Raw genomic sequence first — 18,276 nt, forward strand, 5'->3', positions numbered from 1 at the left:
GTTGAAATGTATAAATTTTCTGCATAAAAATGTCCAATCTGTTATAGCCATTAGCCTCAAAAAGCCACATTAGCCTCAAAAATCCTCACCGAAAGAAATTTTGGCCACATTTTTGCGACGTATAGCATCTAAGTGGCGTCCCCTATCAGAAACACTGCATTGCAAAAGTTTTCCCTGTTCAGCACAGATTTGCAAAAAAATTCTGGAAGTTGTCTAAGTAGTCATGGGTCTTTATATCATTAGCAAAGTGCGTTCGTTAAAAGCAACCAGATGAAAATGCGTCTTCTTTTTATATGGTTGCAGAAGAAAGTATTTGCAAGAATTCTCAATTTTCTTCCTCCAGCTCCAAACAATTAATTCTACTAACAAACAAACTAATTCCCAATTGTGAGGATGAATGGATTTTGTCTTCTTGAATTCTATCAATAGATAGGTAGACATTTTCCATATTTTTTTACGGTTTCTTTGACAGATGTTTCGCGGATTTTTTCAGCATTTTTTATCCAGCATTCTCTTGGTTCGCTTGTTGTATTTTTATCATATACGTACTCTAAAATATTTTCTGTCGGTTTCCGAACATATCATCAATATAATTATCGATTTGCTTATACCGTATTTGATGGTTTTTCTCCAAATCTTCAAAATAGGCTTGATTTATGACCAATTTCAAGATTCAGACAATTTTTAAATTTTAACTTTAATATCTGATTTTCCTTGCTGAAGGCGATTTTTTTAGCTCTTTTCCACATAACTTCGGTGTCATTTAACTCTTTCTCTTTGGGTTTCAGGTGTAATTTCTTGCATTGTTTCTCCCGTGTCATAAAGTTTTTTTCATGCATTTTTTGCTGTTTGATAATATACGCACTCTGAAGTGTTTTTCTGCTTGTTTTCGAGCTCATAATCATTATAATTATCGATTTGCTTCCAGGAATTTGACTGTATTTCTCCTGAACTCTAAAACAAAGTTTATTGATGACCGATGCAAGATCAAAGTTGTTTTTCTAGTTGTTCTTCAATTTCTCGGCTTGCTTAATTTTTTCTTTTCTTTTGTTCCTCCTGTTTCCTTTAAAATCTTCAAAGAGTTTTTTTGGCTATGAAGAAGTTATTGGCTCCTCAAACTATAACTAGATGTTCCCTGATTTTCTCTATTAGTTAAAATGCGGCGAAATGAGTATTGAAATGTTTGCCTGATTTTCTTACACACGATATTTCTTTCAGACGATTTCCTTATAAACGTTTAATCTGCACGTTAAATTTAGCTAAAATCAAAAAACTCTTGTTGAGAAGAATCATTTTCAATGTTTGAATCACTTCCAAGGCTTTACTTTTTGGATATAGAAGCAATAAAATAAAAATGCCTGATTTCTTGCAAAAAAAAATTCATAAAATTCCTCATTTTCTTCGGCCAGCTACAAGCATCTATTTTTCAATATCTTCTTTAATTCCCATTTGTAAGGACGCATGGATTTTTTCCGGTTTCATTTCCATATCTTTAATTCTTTCCTAAACTTTCCTCAAACATTTTTGTGCTCACTTTTCGATTATAAACTTTCTGGCCTACCTTCAAAAATTTTTCTTCTAGCTCATTTATTTAAAAAGTTTACATTATTTTTTTTTGGTGCGTTCTTTCTTCTTTACGTTTTCCAACTGCAACTGTTGTATGCGACTTTTTGCTTTCTGGACTGTCTTATTCGACTTATACAATGAAACTTCTGATTCTGAGCTTTGGTTTGAAAATTAACTCGTTGTTTTCCAAACCTTTAGTGTTTCCAAATTCTGCAGCTCTTTCTTCAAAAGTTTTTATGTTAAATTTTTGATCTTCTCGTTTCTGGCCTGCGTCCTCACAAATTTTTCTTCTGCCTCAATTATTTCAAAATTTGGCGTCCATTTTTTGATTTTCTGTTTGCTTTTTCTACTTCACATTTTCGAACTGGAACCTTTTGCATTTTGGACTCTTGTAATTTTTTTAAACTTTCAATCGGCTCTTTAGGTTTGGATTCAAAATTAGCTCGTGGTCGATCGGTTACAAAAGCACATCAAATGTTGTTCTTTTCCAGAAGTTTTCGCAAGTATTCATCAAGCAAATGCCTCAACTGAAGAAGAAAATCTTCAGCAGTTTGAAGATCTTATTTCGACCAAAGAGGTTTCCATATATTAAAATGGAAATAAACCGGAATTATAAAGTGTAGATCCGAATGTACCAATATTTATTTAGATGCATTTGGGACTGTCCCAAGTTTCCGCCACTATACAGGATGTTACAAATTCGAAGTCTTCACATTGAGTCGGTTAAATTAGGACGGAGTTGCGCAATTTGATGTTGAACAAAATTGAGGTTTTATAGTGGGAAACTGGAAAAGTAAACTAAATTTGAACAAAATATTTCAATTTTTCTCTGATTTTGAAATATAGCACTGTATATTTGCGATCTATTTAAAAGTTCTACCGACTCTAGAAGTGACTAGTGATTTTTTCCCTTCAAACATTAGGCGATCTCTTTCAATATCAATGTGCCAATTCTGGTGACTCTGTCACCGCTTTGTGACGTACGCATAGGTCATTGGTGAACGTCATTTCACGATGACATTTTGACGTGACAATGACGTCGTTATTGGTCACACTTTGACAACGACATTTTCAAGTGATTCAAGGCAAGATTTTCAACTTGTACTTACAAAATTGACAAACCAGTTGCTGTTGAAAATCTTCGCTTGATTATCGATGTGCGGGTTAATAAAAATCGAGGAAAATGAATGACAGAATCCATGCAGGGGCGCTTTCAAAGCCGATTGAAATCAAATGTGCTCAATTCGATCTCAATATTTGATCCGTGCAGGGACCAGCGCCCGGGCTTCGTTTATATCTCATTTAAGTTCCCCGAAAAAGAATATTTACAAAAGCAATCATCCCCCCGTCCAAACAAAAATCCAGCTCCAATCCGTCGCCGACTTGCACAAAAGATTTCAAGTATATCAAAGAGTGCCGGGTATAAATTTTAAATTCGATTTGGCGCGCAGTTCAAAAGCAAACAACTGAACTGTTTCATTGTTTCCCCAGCCTGCTGCCTACTACGTCTATTGTATCGTTGCGCAATTGGCTTAAGTTGTCGGATCGCAATCGTCAAATTTTTAATGAATGCTCTTTCGGGATCAGCTCTCGTTCTCTAATTGCTTTACGTGAATAAATTATAAAAGGACGTTTTCGAAATTGTTCGCCTAATGGAATCAGCGCTACATCGGTTTCGGGCGGAGGGACAACTGAACATCGTTTTGTTTGCCCGAATGAAAGCAAACGAATTGGGCGCAAAGTGGGCTGAAGTAATATTTGTTGAACGGGCACACAATGGAAATTCATCCCTTTACTGTGCAAGGAAAATGTAACTGTTTCGTTTTCCAAATCGATCTAAGAGCGGGAATGAGTAGGAGCAAGTGAAAAACTCCAGGAGCGCTTTTTTAAGTTTTTGAACGCAACTTTCACTATCGCCACCTTGCAAAGTTTCAAAAAGTATCGTTAATTCCCTGTCCCGAAGAACTTCACCCCCCAAAGTCTCCACGGTTTTTCAAAATTACTTCTGATAGAGCAGGGCATAAACAAAAGCTTTCTGTCCAAGCCAAAAATTGTTGCGCTTCCAATGTTGCAAACGTTTGAAAGTTTTTCCGGAAAACAACCACTAGGGCCCCTAATAAAAGTGTTTCAAGTGAAAAAATGGCAAGGAAAACAGAGGGCGCATTCGTGCGCCTCCCAATGCCGTCAACACTGAATACGATCAAGTGTTGAAGAGGTCGCCATTATTAAAGTGTTTAAGCGTGATAAAACGCTACCTAAACAAAACAATTGAACTGGAGTGGTGTTTACTCTTTAACGCCCTCGGAATGTCAAAACACTTTTACTGACTGTGCCACTTAAACAAAGGGAATTGGATAAGTGGCCTCTTACACACATGTAGACGTTTCCGAATGGGGCTTCTGTGCTTTTGATTGGATTTCCGTAATTCTCTGGCCTGGATAAATAGGAAATAAAGTGTAGCTGGATGTTGACCGGAAACAAATTATTTGCGTCTGCAAGATCTTAAAAAAAGTGTCTTTTACTACAGCTGGAACGAGAACAGTGAAGATTTTCTTCGTTGCGAAATTTGGGCGTGAAACTTGTACTAACTTTTTATGCTTCTAATGATCAATCACTGTTTCCGATTAACTATTTGCGGTTTTTTGCAGCCCAACTTCTCTTCATGCAAAATTTTCCGAATTGCCGAATTCTGAATTGCCATTCTCTAGGATTTGCTGCAGCCTTTTGCGATTCTGTTGATTATTTTCTCAACATTTCTTCGTTCCTTTGCTTCTGTACAAATGAAAGTTTCTAACATTTTCTATGTATTTTCACTGTAATTCACATTTTTCTTCCGTCAACACTCGACAAAAAAACTGGAACTGTTTGAATGAAAAACGGGTCATTTCTGCCTACTAAAACGTACATCAAAATTTGTCAAAATGTCAGTTATTCTCTGACGAATCCATATCAAACGTTATATAAAAGTTATATAAAATTCACAAAACCATTTTGCTCTACTTCAATAAAAAATTCACTATTTTGAAACATTCCTATAAAAAACCTTGCTGAAACTTTCCACTTTGATTTTTCTGCTGGTTTCTACTTTGCTCTTTTCTACATTTTTTACTTTGTCTTTTAAGGAAACAACCTTGAAAATTAGACAGTTGCATAATAAAGCAAAACTTGACTTTGAGATCGGCTGCAGCTGAAGAAAAAGTATGAAATTGAAGTCCAGTCCATAAAGATTAAATAAACAGTGCATAGAGCAAAATGTAAAAAATTAACAAGGTTTAAAAAGGGAAAGCAAAGGAGTGGTTTATAAAAAAATACCAAAAATATGATAAAACACTTTTTTTTCTCAAAGCAAAAATCGATAGAAACATTTTGAGCACGCCAATATACAGAGGAACTCAAAACACACAAAAACGTTGGTTTACACTTTTGCTGTTAAGTGATCAGTAATCAAGCTACTGGCGATTTTTTGTTACTTACCGGATTTTCGAGAAAATTGCTCGAAATTTTAAATGTAGCTAAAAAGCAAAATGTAAAAAGTAAAGGTTTAAAATGGGAAAACAAAGAGTGGTTTATGAAAAAATAGCAAAACTATGATAAAAAACAATTTTTTTTCAAAACAAAAATCGATGGAAAAATTTCGAGCACGCCAATAGACAGATTAGCTCAAAACATACAAAAACGCTGTTAAGTGATCACTAATCAAGCTGCTGACGATTTTTTGCTTCTTGCCGGATTTTCGAGAAAACTGCTCGAAATCCGCAGGCCGGAGTTTAGCATTTTCTTCCTCTGCAACTTTCAAAGTCAGAAAGTCACTTTTAAAAGCATGTTATAGGGCAAAATCCCTTCTGTTAGCGGACAAAGTTTCAATGTTCAGCCATCATCAGACAATGTTTGAACATTTTTCAAGTTTGGTCTGGTTTACAAGGCTGTTTTTGCCAGTGGGAGTTTCAATTCAGTGGGAGTCCAAATTCTTTACTCAGGAACTGGTCAAGTGAGAGACTTGCTTTTGTATGTATTTTGCGCGGAAAAATTCATTGTAGAAGCTAAAAATGTTTTCTTTGACCGTCATATAGCAATTTACAGGAATTTTCATTTTCAAAGTTGCATATGTGTTTTGTGGATTTGTATGCAGGTGCTATTTTGATATCAATTTTCTCAGAAATTTGAAAATTTAGTTTGAGCCACTTAGAGTGGAAAACGGTTCAATTTTCACTCAGCCTCAGGAAATTTTCAGGAATTTTTTTAGGGTTTCATTTAGAGTTTGGCATTTATTTTCTCAGAAACTAGTGAAGTTCCAAATTCAAGTTTTAGTGCGTTTTGTTGGCAAATCTACGCTGAATGTGTGGATAAAGTTTTGATTTTCAGTCATAGTTAGCAAATTTTTAGGACCCTCTTGAACATCCCTTTGATTTTAGAGGTTACTACTCGCTGGCCAAAGTTATTTTTGCAGAAACCAGTTAAATTCGAGATTCACTTTTGTAGTCGTTTTGTGGCTCAAAGGGCCATTTATATGTGAAAGTGTTTCGATTTTGACTCATCCTAAGAGGATTTTCATTATTTTTTATTGAATTTTGTTTGCATTCAGGCCTTTCGTTTGCATTCCTACAAGAGTTTCAGAGTGATTTCCTCAGAAACTGATCGACTCAGAAATTAATTTTTTAATGGATTTTATAGGGAAAGGCCAGTTTTTCAGGCGGCAAAAGTTTAGGCTCTAAGCCATCCTCAAACTACCTTCAAGATTTGTTTAGATCTGCCACAGAATTTTGTGGTTGTTGTATCAGAATTCAGTAAAGTTGAAGGCTCACTTTTGCAGCCGTTTTGCAGCTCAAAGAGGGTTTCATATGTGAAAGAAACTAATTTTTTGACTTGTCCTAAGAGAATTTTCAAAATTTTCTTTGCTCTCTGGGCTTTCATTTGCCATTTCGATGAAGTTTCGCAACTGTTTTCTTAAAAACTAGTCAAATTAGAGATTTATTGTTGTATGAGCTTTATAGGGCATAGTGGGTTTTGCTAGAGGAAAATGGTTTAGTTTTGAGCCATCATCAGGCTATTTCCAAGATTTTTTTAAATGTGCGGTGGAATTTTGTGGTTGTTTACGTGTAACACATGATGTATTTTCTCAGAAATTCTCAATTTTCTTTGTGGGTGGAGTTTGGTTTTTTTGTCATAGTCAGGGAATTTTTGAGCATGTTTATTCTAAAAGTTGAGTTTTGAAGTTGCCAAAGTTGAGTGCTAAGAAACAGTTGAATATATCTTTGTTTAGCTGTCGTTTTCACGGAGCATTTCAGTCCCTGCAACTACCTAAAATGATCAAATGGGCCCAACTTCTAAACCGCCAAAAAAAAACGATCATTCAGCATCTTTAGCAAAAAAGTTGCAATTTAGGTTGAACCTCTTTCGAGTGGCGTCACCAAGAGCGCTCGGTCAAAGGCCTTTCTCAAGTCACAACAGCTGCCTGCATGCAACCCGAATAACCAACTGGAGCTGAACAAATCAAAGTTAGTAGCTAACAGTTGGCGCCTTAGAAATGAAAAATTTGAATGGCCTGGCCTGAACTAGAGCCTTTAACGGGCAGCAAATTGATTCCTCTTAATCTATGAAAACGAAAAACTAAGTGGCGGTTCATCAACCCGTGACAAATGACGTACAATCCCATATCAAATAAACCATTCCGAGGCTGGACGGTAGCCGGGTCCGTAAACGATCGTATTTTTACCACCGGGGCACGAAGGTCTGCTTTCGGAACATCATAATTACAAGTTGGAGGTTTGATATACGGCCCATTGAAGAAGACTACCGGAACCATTATTGCCCGTTCTCCGGCCGCCTATCGCAGATCCATCTAAGTTGTAACTTACTTTGCTGCCATCATAATTGGTGTCCGACCCGATTTTGCCTGAGTACATAGAGCGAACTTGGATGGTCTCGACATTGCCATTTATACAAGTTTTTTCGGATGTTTTGCATGATAACTGGAGGAAAATGTTTAAAGGTTGTAAAAGAAAAAAAATTACGGTTGTTTCGAAGGAAATTGGGAGTGAAAATGATGGCCAAAATAGGGAGGATCGTGTTGCTGCGAAAGATTACTTGATTGATCAAACAAATGGCAAACTTTGGGCCGTAAAGCAACTTCAAAACTCCATTTTTAAAGTGAACATTGGAAAACTGCCCGAAAATTCCCTGTTTATAAGACAAAATTCAAACTTCTTCCACATGCAAAACGCTTTTTGCACTAGAAAATTGGTGCAAAAGTCAATCTGGAACTTTGTTGATTTCTGAGAAAATTTAAGCCAAAGTTAGGATTGGTTCAACGTAAACATCCACCAAATTCCACCCCACAATTCAAAAAATCTTGAAATCAGCCTGATGATGACTCAAAACCGAAACTTTGGCCACTAGCCAAACTCACTATCGCTTACAAAAGTCATACAAAAGCCGATCTCTAATTTGACTGGTTTCTGAGGAAATAATTGATAAAATCCAGTCAGAGCGCAAAGGAATGTTCAGCAAACACAGAAAATTTCTGAAAAGTCTATTGGGATGAGTCAAAAGCGAAATCCCTTCCACAGATAAAACGCCTTTTGAGCTACAAAACGGCTGTGAAATTGAGTCGCCAACTTTACTGGTTCCTAGGGAAATAAATCCCAAACTTAGGCCCTCCTGCAGCATGAACAACCGCAAATTTCTATTGCAAATCTCAACAAGTCTTGAAAATAGTCTGATGATGGCTTTGAGTCGAAACTTTTGCTGCTTGCAAAACTGACTATTCCCGACAAAACACAAAAAAAGTAGTTGAAGAAACCCAGAAGAACGATTTCTGATTGAGCCTCAAATAGAAGTAACAAGCTCGTGATGTTCAATTCTACAACCGCTTGGTAAAATTTTAAGTATTGATTAACCAGAACCGATTTTCGTCTTAAAGTCTTAAAGAAGAAGTGGAGGAAAGTTTGCGCTATAAATTGCTAAAGAGATACTTAAGTCAAAACCAAGACGAGATACTTTTGAGGAATGTTTAAAATGAAGAAGGAAGTTTTCGATGCGCTAGTCGTCAGTCGCTTCTTCAAACAGTAATTTCTGCATAACAGCACATTTTCGAGTGACGACCAAATTTTCTTGTAAAAATTAATGAAAACAACAGGGACACGCGTTGCGCTACAAGTGCCGGAAAAAATGTAAAAGAAACCCCGAAGATCCATTCAAGAAGAAGATTCAAAATGAAGAAGGAAGCTTTCGATTCGCCAGTCGGCAGCCGCTTCTTCAAACAGTGATTTCTGCTTAACTATAGCTTATTTTTAAGTGAGGATTTATAAGTGAGGACAAAACAATTATTTTTAAGTGAGGACAAAATAGGGCGAAGATGACTCTTCAAATTCCGTAAAATCCATTAAAGAAACCGAGAAGAGCGTTTCTTGTCAAACTCGCAAAAATAAAGTAAAAGCTCTTGATACCCGAGTCGGCCACCGGTTGTTCAAGCACTAATTTCTGCTTAACCAGAACGGAATTTCTTGTGAGTATTAAAGGAGACAGTAGAGAAAAGTTGACTCTACAAGTGCCGGAAAATTTGTGGAAGAAACCGAGAAGAACCATTCTGGAAGAATATTCATAATGAAGCTGAAGCAGCCGCTTGTTCAAACTTAACTTTTTGCTCAACCAGATCTTATTTATTACTACCGAGTTCAGGACGAAATAGAAGCAAGTTGGCTCTACACTGGCGCTTACAATAGTTAAATAAACTCAGTTAAGAACGAGTTATGAATGAACCTCAAATAACGGAAACCAACTCTTGATATTCAATTCTATAACCGGTTGGTCAAGTATTAATTATTGGTCAACCAGAACACCCTTTCGTCTAAAAATTTACGGAGGAAATAGGGGATAATTTTGTCTATAAATGATGGAAAAGGCATTGTAGAAACCTAGAAGAGGGATGCTCGAAGAAGCTTCAAAATGAAGAAAGAAGCTTTTGATACGCGAGTCGGTAACAACGGTTGTTCAAACATTAATTTCTGCTTAACCAGCGGATATTTTCCACCAAGGACTTTAGGAAGAAACAGAAGGAAGTTGGCTTTAGAATAATGATTGAAACAGATGAAGACACTCAGAAGAACAATTTTTGAATGGGTCGCAAATCGAAGTATCAAGCTCTTGATGAGCAATTCTATAACCGCTGGTCAAATTATAATTCTTGCCAAAGCAGAATAGATTTTCGTCTGAAAATTCAAAGAGAAAATAGAGGAAACTTGGCTCTATAAATGCGCGAAAAGACACTGGAGAAACCAAGAAGAGAGATAGATTTTTGAAGAAGCTTTGGAATGAAGAAGGAGGCTTTCGATGCGCTCATGCTCATGTCGTTAGCCGCTTCTTCAAACAGTGATTTCTTCTTAACCACAGCACATTTTTAGCGAGGATTTGTGAGTGGAATAGAGCAAAGTTTAGGTACTCTATATAATATCTAAAAGTCATCGACAAAAACTGGAAGGTCGATTTTTGGAAAAACTTTCAGTTCAAGAAAAGCCAAACAAATCAGGAATTCCTAATCTCTAAAGAGATACAAGGACTCACAAGAAACATTTTTTCAAAAGATGGTTGAACTAATTTAGAAAACTTTGACTGTATAACAAAGTATAAAAACCGCAGAAATAAAGCCTCTATTCTCTGATAAACTGCGCCCAAGTAAGGGTCTCTACTCAATGCTGAGCTAAAGGCATAACACCCAAAAAGGCAACAATGCAAGCTTTGCACTTGGATCTGAACCCCACATCTTTAACTTCACTTAAGTATATATTTACGCCAATGTACAACTGAAAAAAACAGAGTTTTCCTGCGGAAAACACTGTGCAGGTAAAATAATAAATGAACTATCTGTATTATAATTTAATAATTGCCGATATAAGTATGTAAAGCGGCGATATCTGAGTCCCCGTTACGAAACAACCGGCATAGATAAATCACCTTCAAGTCGCATTGTGTGTGCCACGACTTGGTGCCTTGAGGATTAAGAGCTTGGATCGGAATATGTGCAATTAATTTTTAATAACAATGGACGATAAATTATTATTCTAACTGGAAATGTCCAGTTTGCCAGTTAAATAGTCAATATAAAGCAGAAACCTGATTGAAAACACCCAGTATAGTTGATCTTCCAAAGTGAACATTCCCTTATTACCAGTGGTAAAAACTCGACTTTTCCCTCATTAACCTCAAAGAATTTACGACCAGTGAACATCAGCACTCCGATCTTTTAAGGCAGAAAGTAAATAAAATATATGAGCTGTTTAAATATTAACTCACAAATAAATTATATGGAAAACACAAAGGAACAACTAATGACAACTAAACAAATAGGGAAGAAAAACCTAATCATACACTGTCGCAGCAAATATATGTTTTTTTGATAAATGACCGACATTTCCAGCGGAGGCATTAAATTTTATTGCTTTTATTATCGGAAAACAATGAAATACTTTGTCCACCATTAATGGGATTGTTGCTATTTCCTCACTGGATTTTTGTCCGGCAAATGACAATCGATCATTGGTCAGCACTTAAAACTGAGCGCGCCGTGGCGCTAATTATATTTATGGACTTTTCCATATAATGAATTAAATAGTTCCAAGCGGGTTTTTCTACTGAAAGTTGGAGATTTTTATGTCATGGACTCTACGAGCTTTAGTAAGGAATAAAAAAATCATTTTTGCCCATTAGAATGTGAACATAGATTTCTACTTTTTTCAATTTGCCATCCTTACAATCAAGATGTTCGTTGTTCTTTTCTCTGCTTGATGTGATCTTTCGTTTGTCCGAATTTTCAAATTAATACCCGGTTCACTTTTTCCTTTAAAATAATTCAGCCATTTAAAATCCGTAGATGCTAAATCGGGGGCAACTGCAGGCCAACCAAGTTAACCACTTCGATTTTTCAAAATTCCCAATTTTAATAATTTTGGCATGGAATTGCTTAACGTGGTAAAACCCAATTATTTACTCATTAAAATTTTGAAGCGTAGCAGAAATTTTTGTCTTAAAACCGACAATTTCGCTTTCATCCAGGGAAAATATACTCAAAGGCGATGTTACAGAGAAAGCTATCTTTTTTCTTCAAAGAACATGTTTATTTTGTTAACATTAAATGTCTAATAGTGAACTGCGTATATACGAATGTGTGGCCATTTTGCGGAAAACTTTTGAAAATTGTTGCAAAACTTGGAAATGTAAAAAAATGCCTGTTCCTAAATGAGCTCAAACTGCATAATTTGAAAGTTTAATTCAAAATGAAGTTATTTTGTTAACTTATTTTGACTTACTAACAGAATATTCAGTGTGAGCAGCTAAAAGAGGTAGTTTGCAGTCACAATGGGTTAATTGGATCCATGAGAAAAATTTGGCTATTTTTTTTAACACTTATTATACCTACTCTCTATTTAACTAAATGTGAACGGAAATATTGTTTGCATCCCAGCAAAAGTCACGTTTGGTTTCCTTAAAAAAAAAACCTTTTTGGGCCACCGCATTCTTAAAAAATCGCAACTTAAGCTGTTTTAATTCGCAATTTTAAATAGAACGGAACGTTTAAAAATCGCCAGTCACAAAGAGGATAAAACAAGCATTACACTGCCACCTTTGATAAAGGAAAGTACAAATTTGACTTGAATTTGAATTTTTGAAAAGTGAGAGTCCTGTAGAATAAAAGCATCAATTTTGCGATGGAGATTTTCTAAGCTGGAAAATCAGCATTGAGTACAATTTTAGTCCACTTTTCCAGGTCGTTACTGTGAACTGTCTTCTAAGTGGGCAGAAATTTAAAATCCCTTCCATTTTCACTTGCGAAAATACGAAATTTTTAACGAAAAATCCATTATTTAGCTGATCTCTCTATAACCCGATATTTTCTCAATCGGCAAACATTAGAGTTCGTGGTGATTTATTTGGAAGATGCGAATTTTTTAAATAACGAGCGTAGTTGACTAAATTTATCATTTTGAGATCGGTCTAACCTCAACTCGAAAAAATTAATAATTTGTGCCACTTTTACCGAATTTTTTGCCTCTTTTAGTCGCTCCAAGTCTATTCTGAAGATGGTGACAATTTTAAATTGCCATTTTCAGTTGCTTGTAGTACTTGAGCTTTTGTAAGAAGAGAGTGCAGTTGAGTGAAAACATCAATTTTCAGAACGGTATTTACAAAGCGGGCAGAACCACGATTTTTGGGAGATTTTTATGAAACGTTCTGTATTTATTTGCGGAGCCAAGTATCTGCTAACGAGCCGGAAAAATTAAAACTGCTACTTGTGCCAGTTTAGACGATGTGTATGCGCCGGCGAGTAAAAGCAAGCATGTATTCTGAAATTGGTGAGTAGTTTAGTAAGCAAGTAAAAATCAGGATGATCAGGGAATTTTACGAAATTCTCTAGGTCTGTAGGTACAAGTGCTGGCTAAAGATGGGGCTAATTTCGGAATGCCACCTAATTTAGTTTGGGCGATGCGAATTTTTTAAAGACGCAGAATTGTTGAATAAAAGCTTTTTTTCCAATTTTGAGACCGATATTTTCTAAGCTAGCAAAAATCAGTATTATTTGCAATTTTTTTGCGGCTTCTCAGAATCTATAGCCAGAGCGCTCTGACAATGCTGGCAAAGGTTTTGCATTTCTGTCTTTTTTACTTTAGAAGATACGAATTTTTAAAGGGGAGAACAAATGGCTATTAACTTCCATTTTGAAACCGGTATTTATAAAGCCTGCAAAAATTATTATTACAGGCGGTCTTCCTTAAACTTTCTGGATATTTACACTCGGTTTTTTCCCAAAGATTCCGAAGATTTCAAATGCCTGTGTGGATAAGTTGAAAAAGTACAAATTTTTAAAAGGGAGGAACGATTGGGTAGCAACGTCCATTTAGAGGTCGGTTTTACTAAGTAGGCAGAAATTAAAATTATTGGCATTCTTATCAAACTTTCTGTATCTGTAGAGTCGCATCCCTGGTAAAGATGGTGAGTATTTAAAATTGCTACCTCTTTCCGTTTGGAAGTTGCATATTGTTTAAGCAGCGAGCGCAGCTGTGTAGAATTATTCCTTTTGAGGTTGGTCTTTCCTAAGCTCTAAAAAAATAATGATTTGCGCGAGTTTTATACAACTTTCTGCATTTGAAGAATCGACCTTTGGCTACAGAGTGTTAACATTACAAATTGCTACTTGCTTTAGGTTGGAAAATGCGAATTTGATAAAACATTCATTTTGAGATCGCTGAACCAAACGCGAAATAGATCTTAGCATTCGAACGGTCGGTATTTTGCTCTCTAAATTCTGCATATTCAGCGAAACTTTTCTACATTTTTTAGCTTTACTATTTAATTGTTATTTAATAGTAGTTTTGTAACTGAATTTTGATTTCTGGCATATTAAAAAGGAAATGTTTGACTTTCGTGCCACCATAATTCCTACATGCAAAGAAATCGAAAAATATTTACGAAAGTCGAACGGCAGAAACGGACGAGCTGAAGACAAAAATTTTCTGATAATCGACGTTTGTGCATAAAATTAGGTAATTAGACTTTAAAAAATTGCAGGAATTGATCGAAGTGGACTGCTTTGATCTACTATTAATTTTAAAATTATTGATTTAAACAAATGAACGAAAGATAAGACCAGCAAAAAAAAAATCGAGCGAGGAAGAAAGCAATAAAAAAACAATTGGGTTGTTGTAGCTTGACAAAGCCATAAAAGCCTTCTAAATGGGGAAAACAGAGTTGAATATGAAAAACGTTCAAATTGTTCGTAAAAAGCGCAAATAAGAATTAATAAACACGTAGACAGAAACTAAGCGCACCCGATTTAGCAGCTGAACACACAAAAAAATATTTTGCTTTAAACAAATTTGAATGATTATGGTCAATACAGGCCAATTTATTGTATTCCTGCTATCAACTTTCGAATTTTCCAAGCATTTTTGCTTATAACCAATCATTCGATTCAGCATCTCGAAATAGCCACAATCATGAAATTCCGAAATTTACACGGGTTTCTAGAAGAATGAACAAATTAACACGTTTGCCCATATGAAATCAATGCGAAAAAAGATTAAGGTCCTGCCTACTGGTGTATTGCTCTCAAACAGTCAGTTTCTCGAAATTTAGTGAGATTTTTGAAGAATTTCAACCTTATTTGGATTGATTTTCAAATTTAATTAGATTGTTGTTTATTAAACGTTTTATTACTGAATTTCGCTATTGATTATGGGGATTTTTTCGTGTTAGCTTCGATGGCCTTGACGTTTTGGTCAAGAAAAAAGAGTTTGCTCAAAATTCCTGAGCAAACGGAAAACGTCCCTTTTTAGCCAAACGGGAAATGTCTCTTATTAGTCGCCAACTCGGTATTTTGCTCTCTTAATTCTGTAAATTCAATGGAACTTCCATACATTTTTTTCAGCTTTACTTTTTAATTGTAATTTAATAAGTTCTGCAGCTGAATTTTGATTTATGATCATTCATATCTTTTGTGATTGCTTTTCACTCGAATTCATATTAAAAAGTGAATCTTCAACTTATCGCGCCATCGGTTTTTCCTACATGCAAAAAAATTGCTTGGGGTAATTGAAAAATTGCCAACAAAGAACAGGAAAAGAAAGTCAAATTTGTTCAGTGCGATATGATCCAAAATGTTCAAATTGTTCGTAAAAACACCTTATAAAATAGCATAAAGCAAACGAACATGACACCCGCTTACGAGAAGAAAAATTACCAAAAACTTCTGGGCTTCCAAAACCAAATCGAAAAAGATTAACGAAAATCGAACGGCAGGAACTGACGAACTGAAGACAAAATTTTCCTGATAATCGACGTTTGTGTTTAAAATTAGCTAATTAGACTTAAAAAAATCGTAGGAAATGATCGAAGTAGAATGCTTTGATCTACTATTCATTTTAAAATTATTGATTTAAACAAATGAACCAAAGATAAGACCAACAAAATAAAAATCGAGCGAGGAAGAAACCAATAAAAAACCAGTTGAATTGTTGTAAATCGGTTGTGATGTTGGGAAAGCCCTGGCAGCAAGAAATGCCTTCTGATTGGGGAAAAACAGAGTTGAATGTGAAAAAACTTTCAAATTGTTCGTAAAAAGCCCACATAAGAATTCATAAACATGTAGACAGAAAAAGCGCACACGATTTAGAAGCTGAACACATGAAACAATACTTTACTTAAAACAAAACTGAATGATTATTTTTGTATATTTATTGTATTTTTTCTATCAATTTTCGAATTCTCCAAGCATTTTTGCTCAAAATAGCTACAATCATAAAATTCCGAAATTTACACGGATAATATACGATAAGTATAAACAAATTAACACGTTTTCCCATATGAAATCAATGCGAAAAAAAACAAGGTCCTGCCTACAAGTGTATTGCTCTCTGTCAGTTTCTCGAAATTTAGTGAAATTTTTCAAGAATTTCAGCCTTAATTTAACTAACTTTAAAATTGAATTTGTTTGTTGTTTATTAATCGTTTTGTTACTGAATTTCGATTTTCATTAGTGGGATTTTTTCGGGTTAGCTTCGATGGACTTGACATTTTCACAACATCCCTTATTAGCCAAACGCCTGGTACATTGTGCGGAACCCGTCAATTTCTTCAAATCCAGTGAAACTTTGGGCTTAAAAAGGGTTTTAGGCTTATTTAGACTAATTTTTAAGTTTGATTATTTGGATGTTTTGCATTTTTGGCGCGCGGTTTCACTCAAATGGCCAATCCTTCGGCTATCGCGCGATTGAGTCTTCCCTACACGCCTGTAAGGAATAACTTCATTTGATCCTATCGGTTTTGATAGTTTAGCTTGTGTGGCAAGCCTCTTTTAGAGCCTTATTCTAGATTGACCACTGACCTGTTCTTAGCAGCAGCAGCTCGATCCCGTTGCCGTCGATTCTTAAACCAATTGCCCACTTGAGTGGGAGTGAGGCCGGTGGCCTGAGCCAGCTCCCTCTTTTTCGTGGGGTTGGGATAGGGATCCTGCAGGTACCATTCCCGCAACAACGAGCGAGTGCGTTCCTTGAAACAGTGCGTCTTCTGCTCCCCATCCCAGATCGTACGGGGCAGGGGAAACTTTTTGCGCACCCTGTACTTATCAACTGGCCCCAGGGCTCTGCCTCGCAGCTTTTCTGCCTCCTGATAGTGGGCCTCCAGCCACATGGCCTGCAGCTTGCCATGGGAGCTCTTGGTGAATTTGTGCGACTCCAGAATCGAGTAGAGTTCGCGAAAGTTGCCACTATGAAACGACACTATGGCTCTGGCTCTGAGCACCGCTTCATCTTTGTTCAGTTCGCCAATGTTGGGATGAGCGACCGGTAGCGACCAGAGGAACCGTGCCAGCCGCTCGATATCGCCCGATTCCTCGAGAGTTTCGCAAACGGCAGCCACTTGAGCTACGGTGAAACTCAGCGTCGGCAGACCGAACATGGGGTTGGGCAGAATTGGCGTTGGAGCCACCGGTATGGGAACACTGATGCCTGGGGACGAGGAGTTTTCCGAATGGGGCCCAGAGCCGGCTCCGGAACACAAACCGGAGCTCAAACCCAGAGCCATGTGGCTGGCCAGCGTTGCTACTGCAATTTTGACAGTTTTCGCTCAGAATATTCGCAGCACTAATTCACCGATCGCGTCGTTGCATCGCACTGTTGCTAATTCTTTTTCCCCAAACCCAAGCAGCCAAAACGACTCGAAGAGTGTCCGGTCTGTCTGTACCAACAGCCCACGAAAGCGCACTGGTGCTCGAGTTTCACTGTCTAGCAACACCTTGAGCGTCCGCCGCCACCATTGGTGAGTGATGGGCTGTTACTAGAACTACGCGCTGCGCGGCCCACCAATCCGCTAGTCGAATGGAGGGGCGGCGCTCCGCCCATTGGGCGTTTCTGCTGTCGATTTGGGAGGCCGGGGATCAGCTGGCCAGCTTTTGTGCTTTATGCTTAACTAAAGGTGATGGATAAAGTGGTCCTCTCTCCACACTCAATAACTCTGTCAGTGCGATAAGTTTGGAGATACGCCTTTTACGTTATACCGAGACCGGGAAGTATGTCAATAATCTTGTTTGAGGTTTCTATACAGGTAAATGAAATGGGATGATTGGTATCCATGGCGACACAGCGGTAATACACCTGTGGGGGAAGGGGTGGGGGTGAAAAATCCACTCGGGGGAGATTTACAGTTACCCCGAAATGACTTGAAGTTGGAATTGATTTTTTCGTGCTCTGGATCAAGTGACTTCGACTTTGTCTCTCTTTGAAGTAGTCAACTTTCTTCAATACTAAATGCACACAGTGACAATGACATAGATTGCCAGCTGACGTGATTATCACCCCCTACGTGACATTTCGGTGAATGACAGCTGTAAATTCGTTGACAATAAGTTTGTATTTTTTGACAAGCTACTGTCAAATATTCAGTTAATTCAAAAAAAACGATCCTTTCAGTCGATTATTAGATAGATACATTAATCTTCTGTTGCTGATTGGATATTTCAAGGTTCTTTTTAATTTCCCTGTTGAACTGAATGTTTTTGAGGGAAGTATGAAAATGAAACCTTAATTGAGCGATTTTAATTCTGAGCTAGAGACGTTTGAGCAACGGCCCGCAGTGGCCGCAGGATTTGCATGAAATTTTACACTTTCAGGTGTGAACTTACGGAGTCAACATTGTTGTCAAATTTGCCGTTTTCCTGAAGTTTAC

General features: G+C 36.9%; 1 protein-coding gene across 1 annotated transcript in view; it reads right to left on the minus strand.

The window, feature by feature from the left end:
• Nucleotides 1-17,638, minus strand: part of LOC109536088 (homeobox protein SIX3) — a 54,038-nt gene extending 36,400 nt beyond the window's left edge. Inside the window, exon 1 of the mRNA XM_048670539.1 lies at nt 16,439-17,638. Coding sequence (XP_048526496.1) covers nt 16,439-17,136 — 698 coding nt within the window. The 5' untranslated portion in view covers nt 17,137-17,638. The remainder of the gene's footprint in view (nt 1-16,438) is intronic.
• Between the last annotated feature and the right edge of the window lie 638 nt (nt 17,639-18,276).

Source organism: Dendroctonus ponderosae, unplaced genomic scaffold (assembly GCF_020466585.1).
Source record: "Dendroctonus ponderosae isolate FM_Combo_2020 unplaced genomic scaffold, Dpon_F_20191213v2 Dpon_F_20191213_1, whole genome shotgun sequence".
NCBI classification, from domain to species: Eukaryota; Metazoa; Arthropoda; class Insecta; order Coleoptera; family Curculionidae; genus Dendroctonus; species Dendroctonus ponderosae.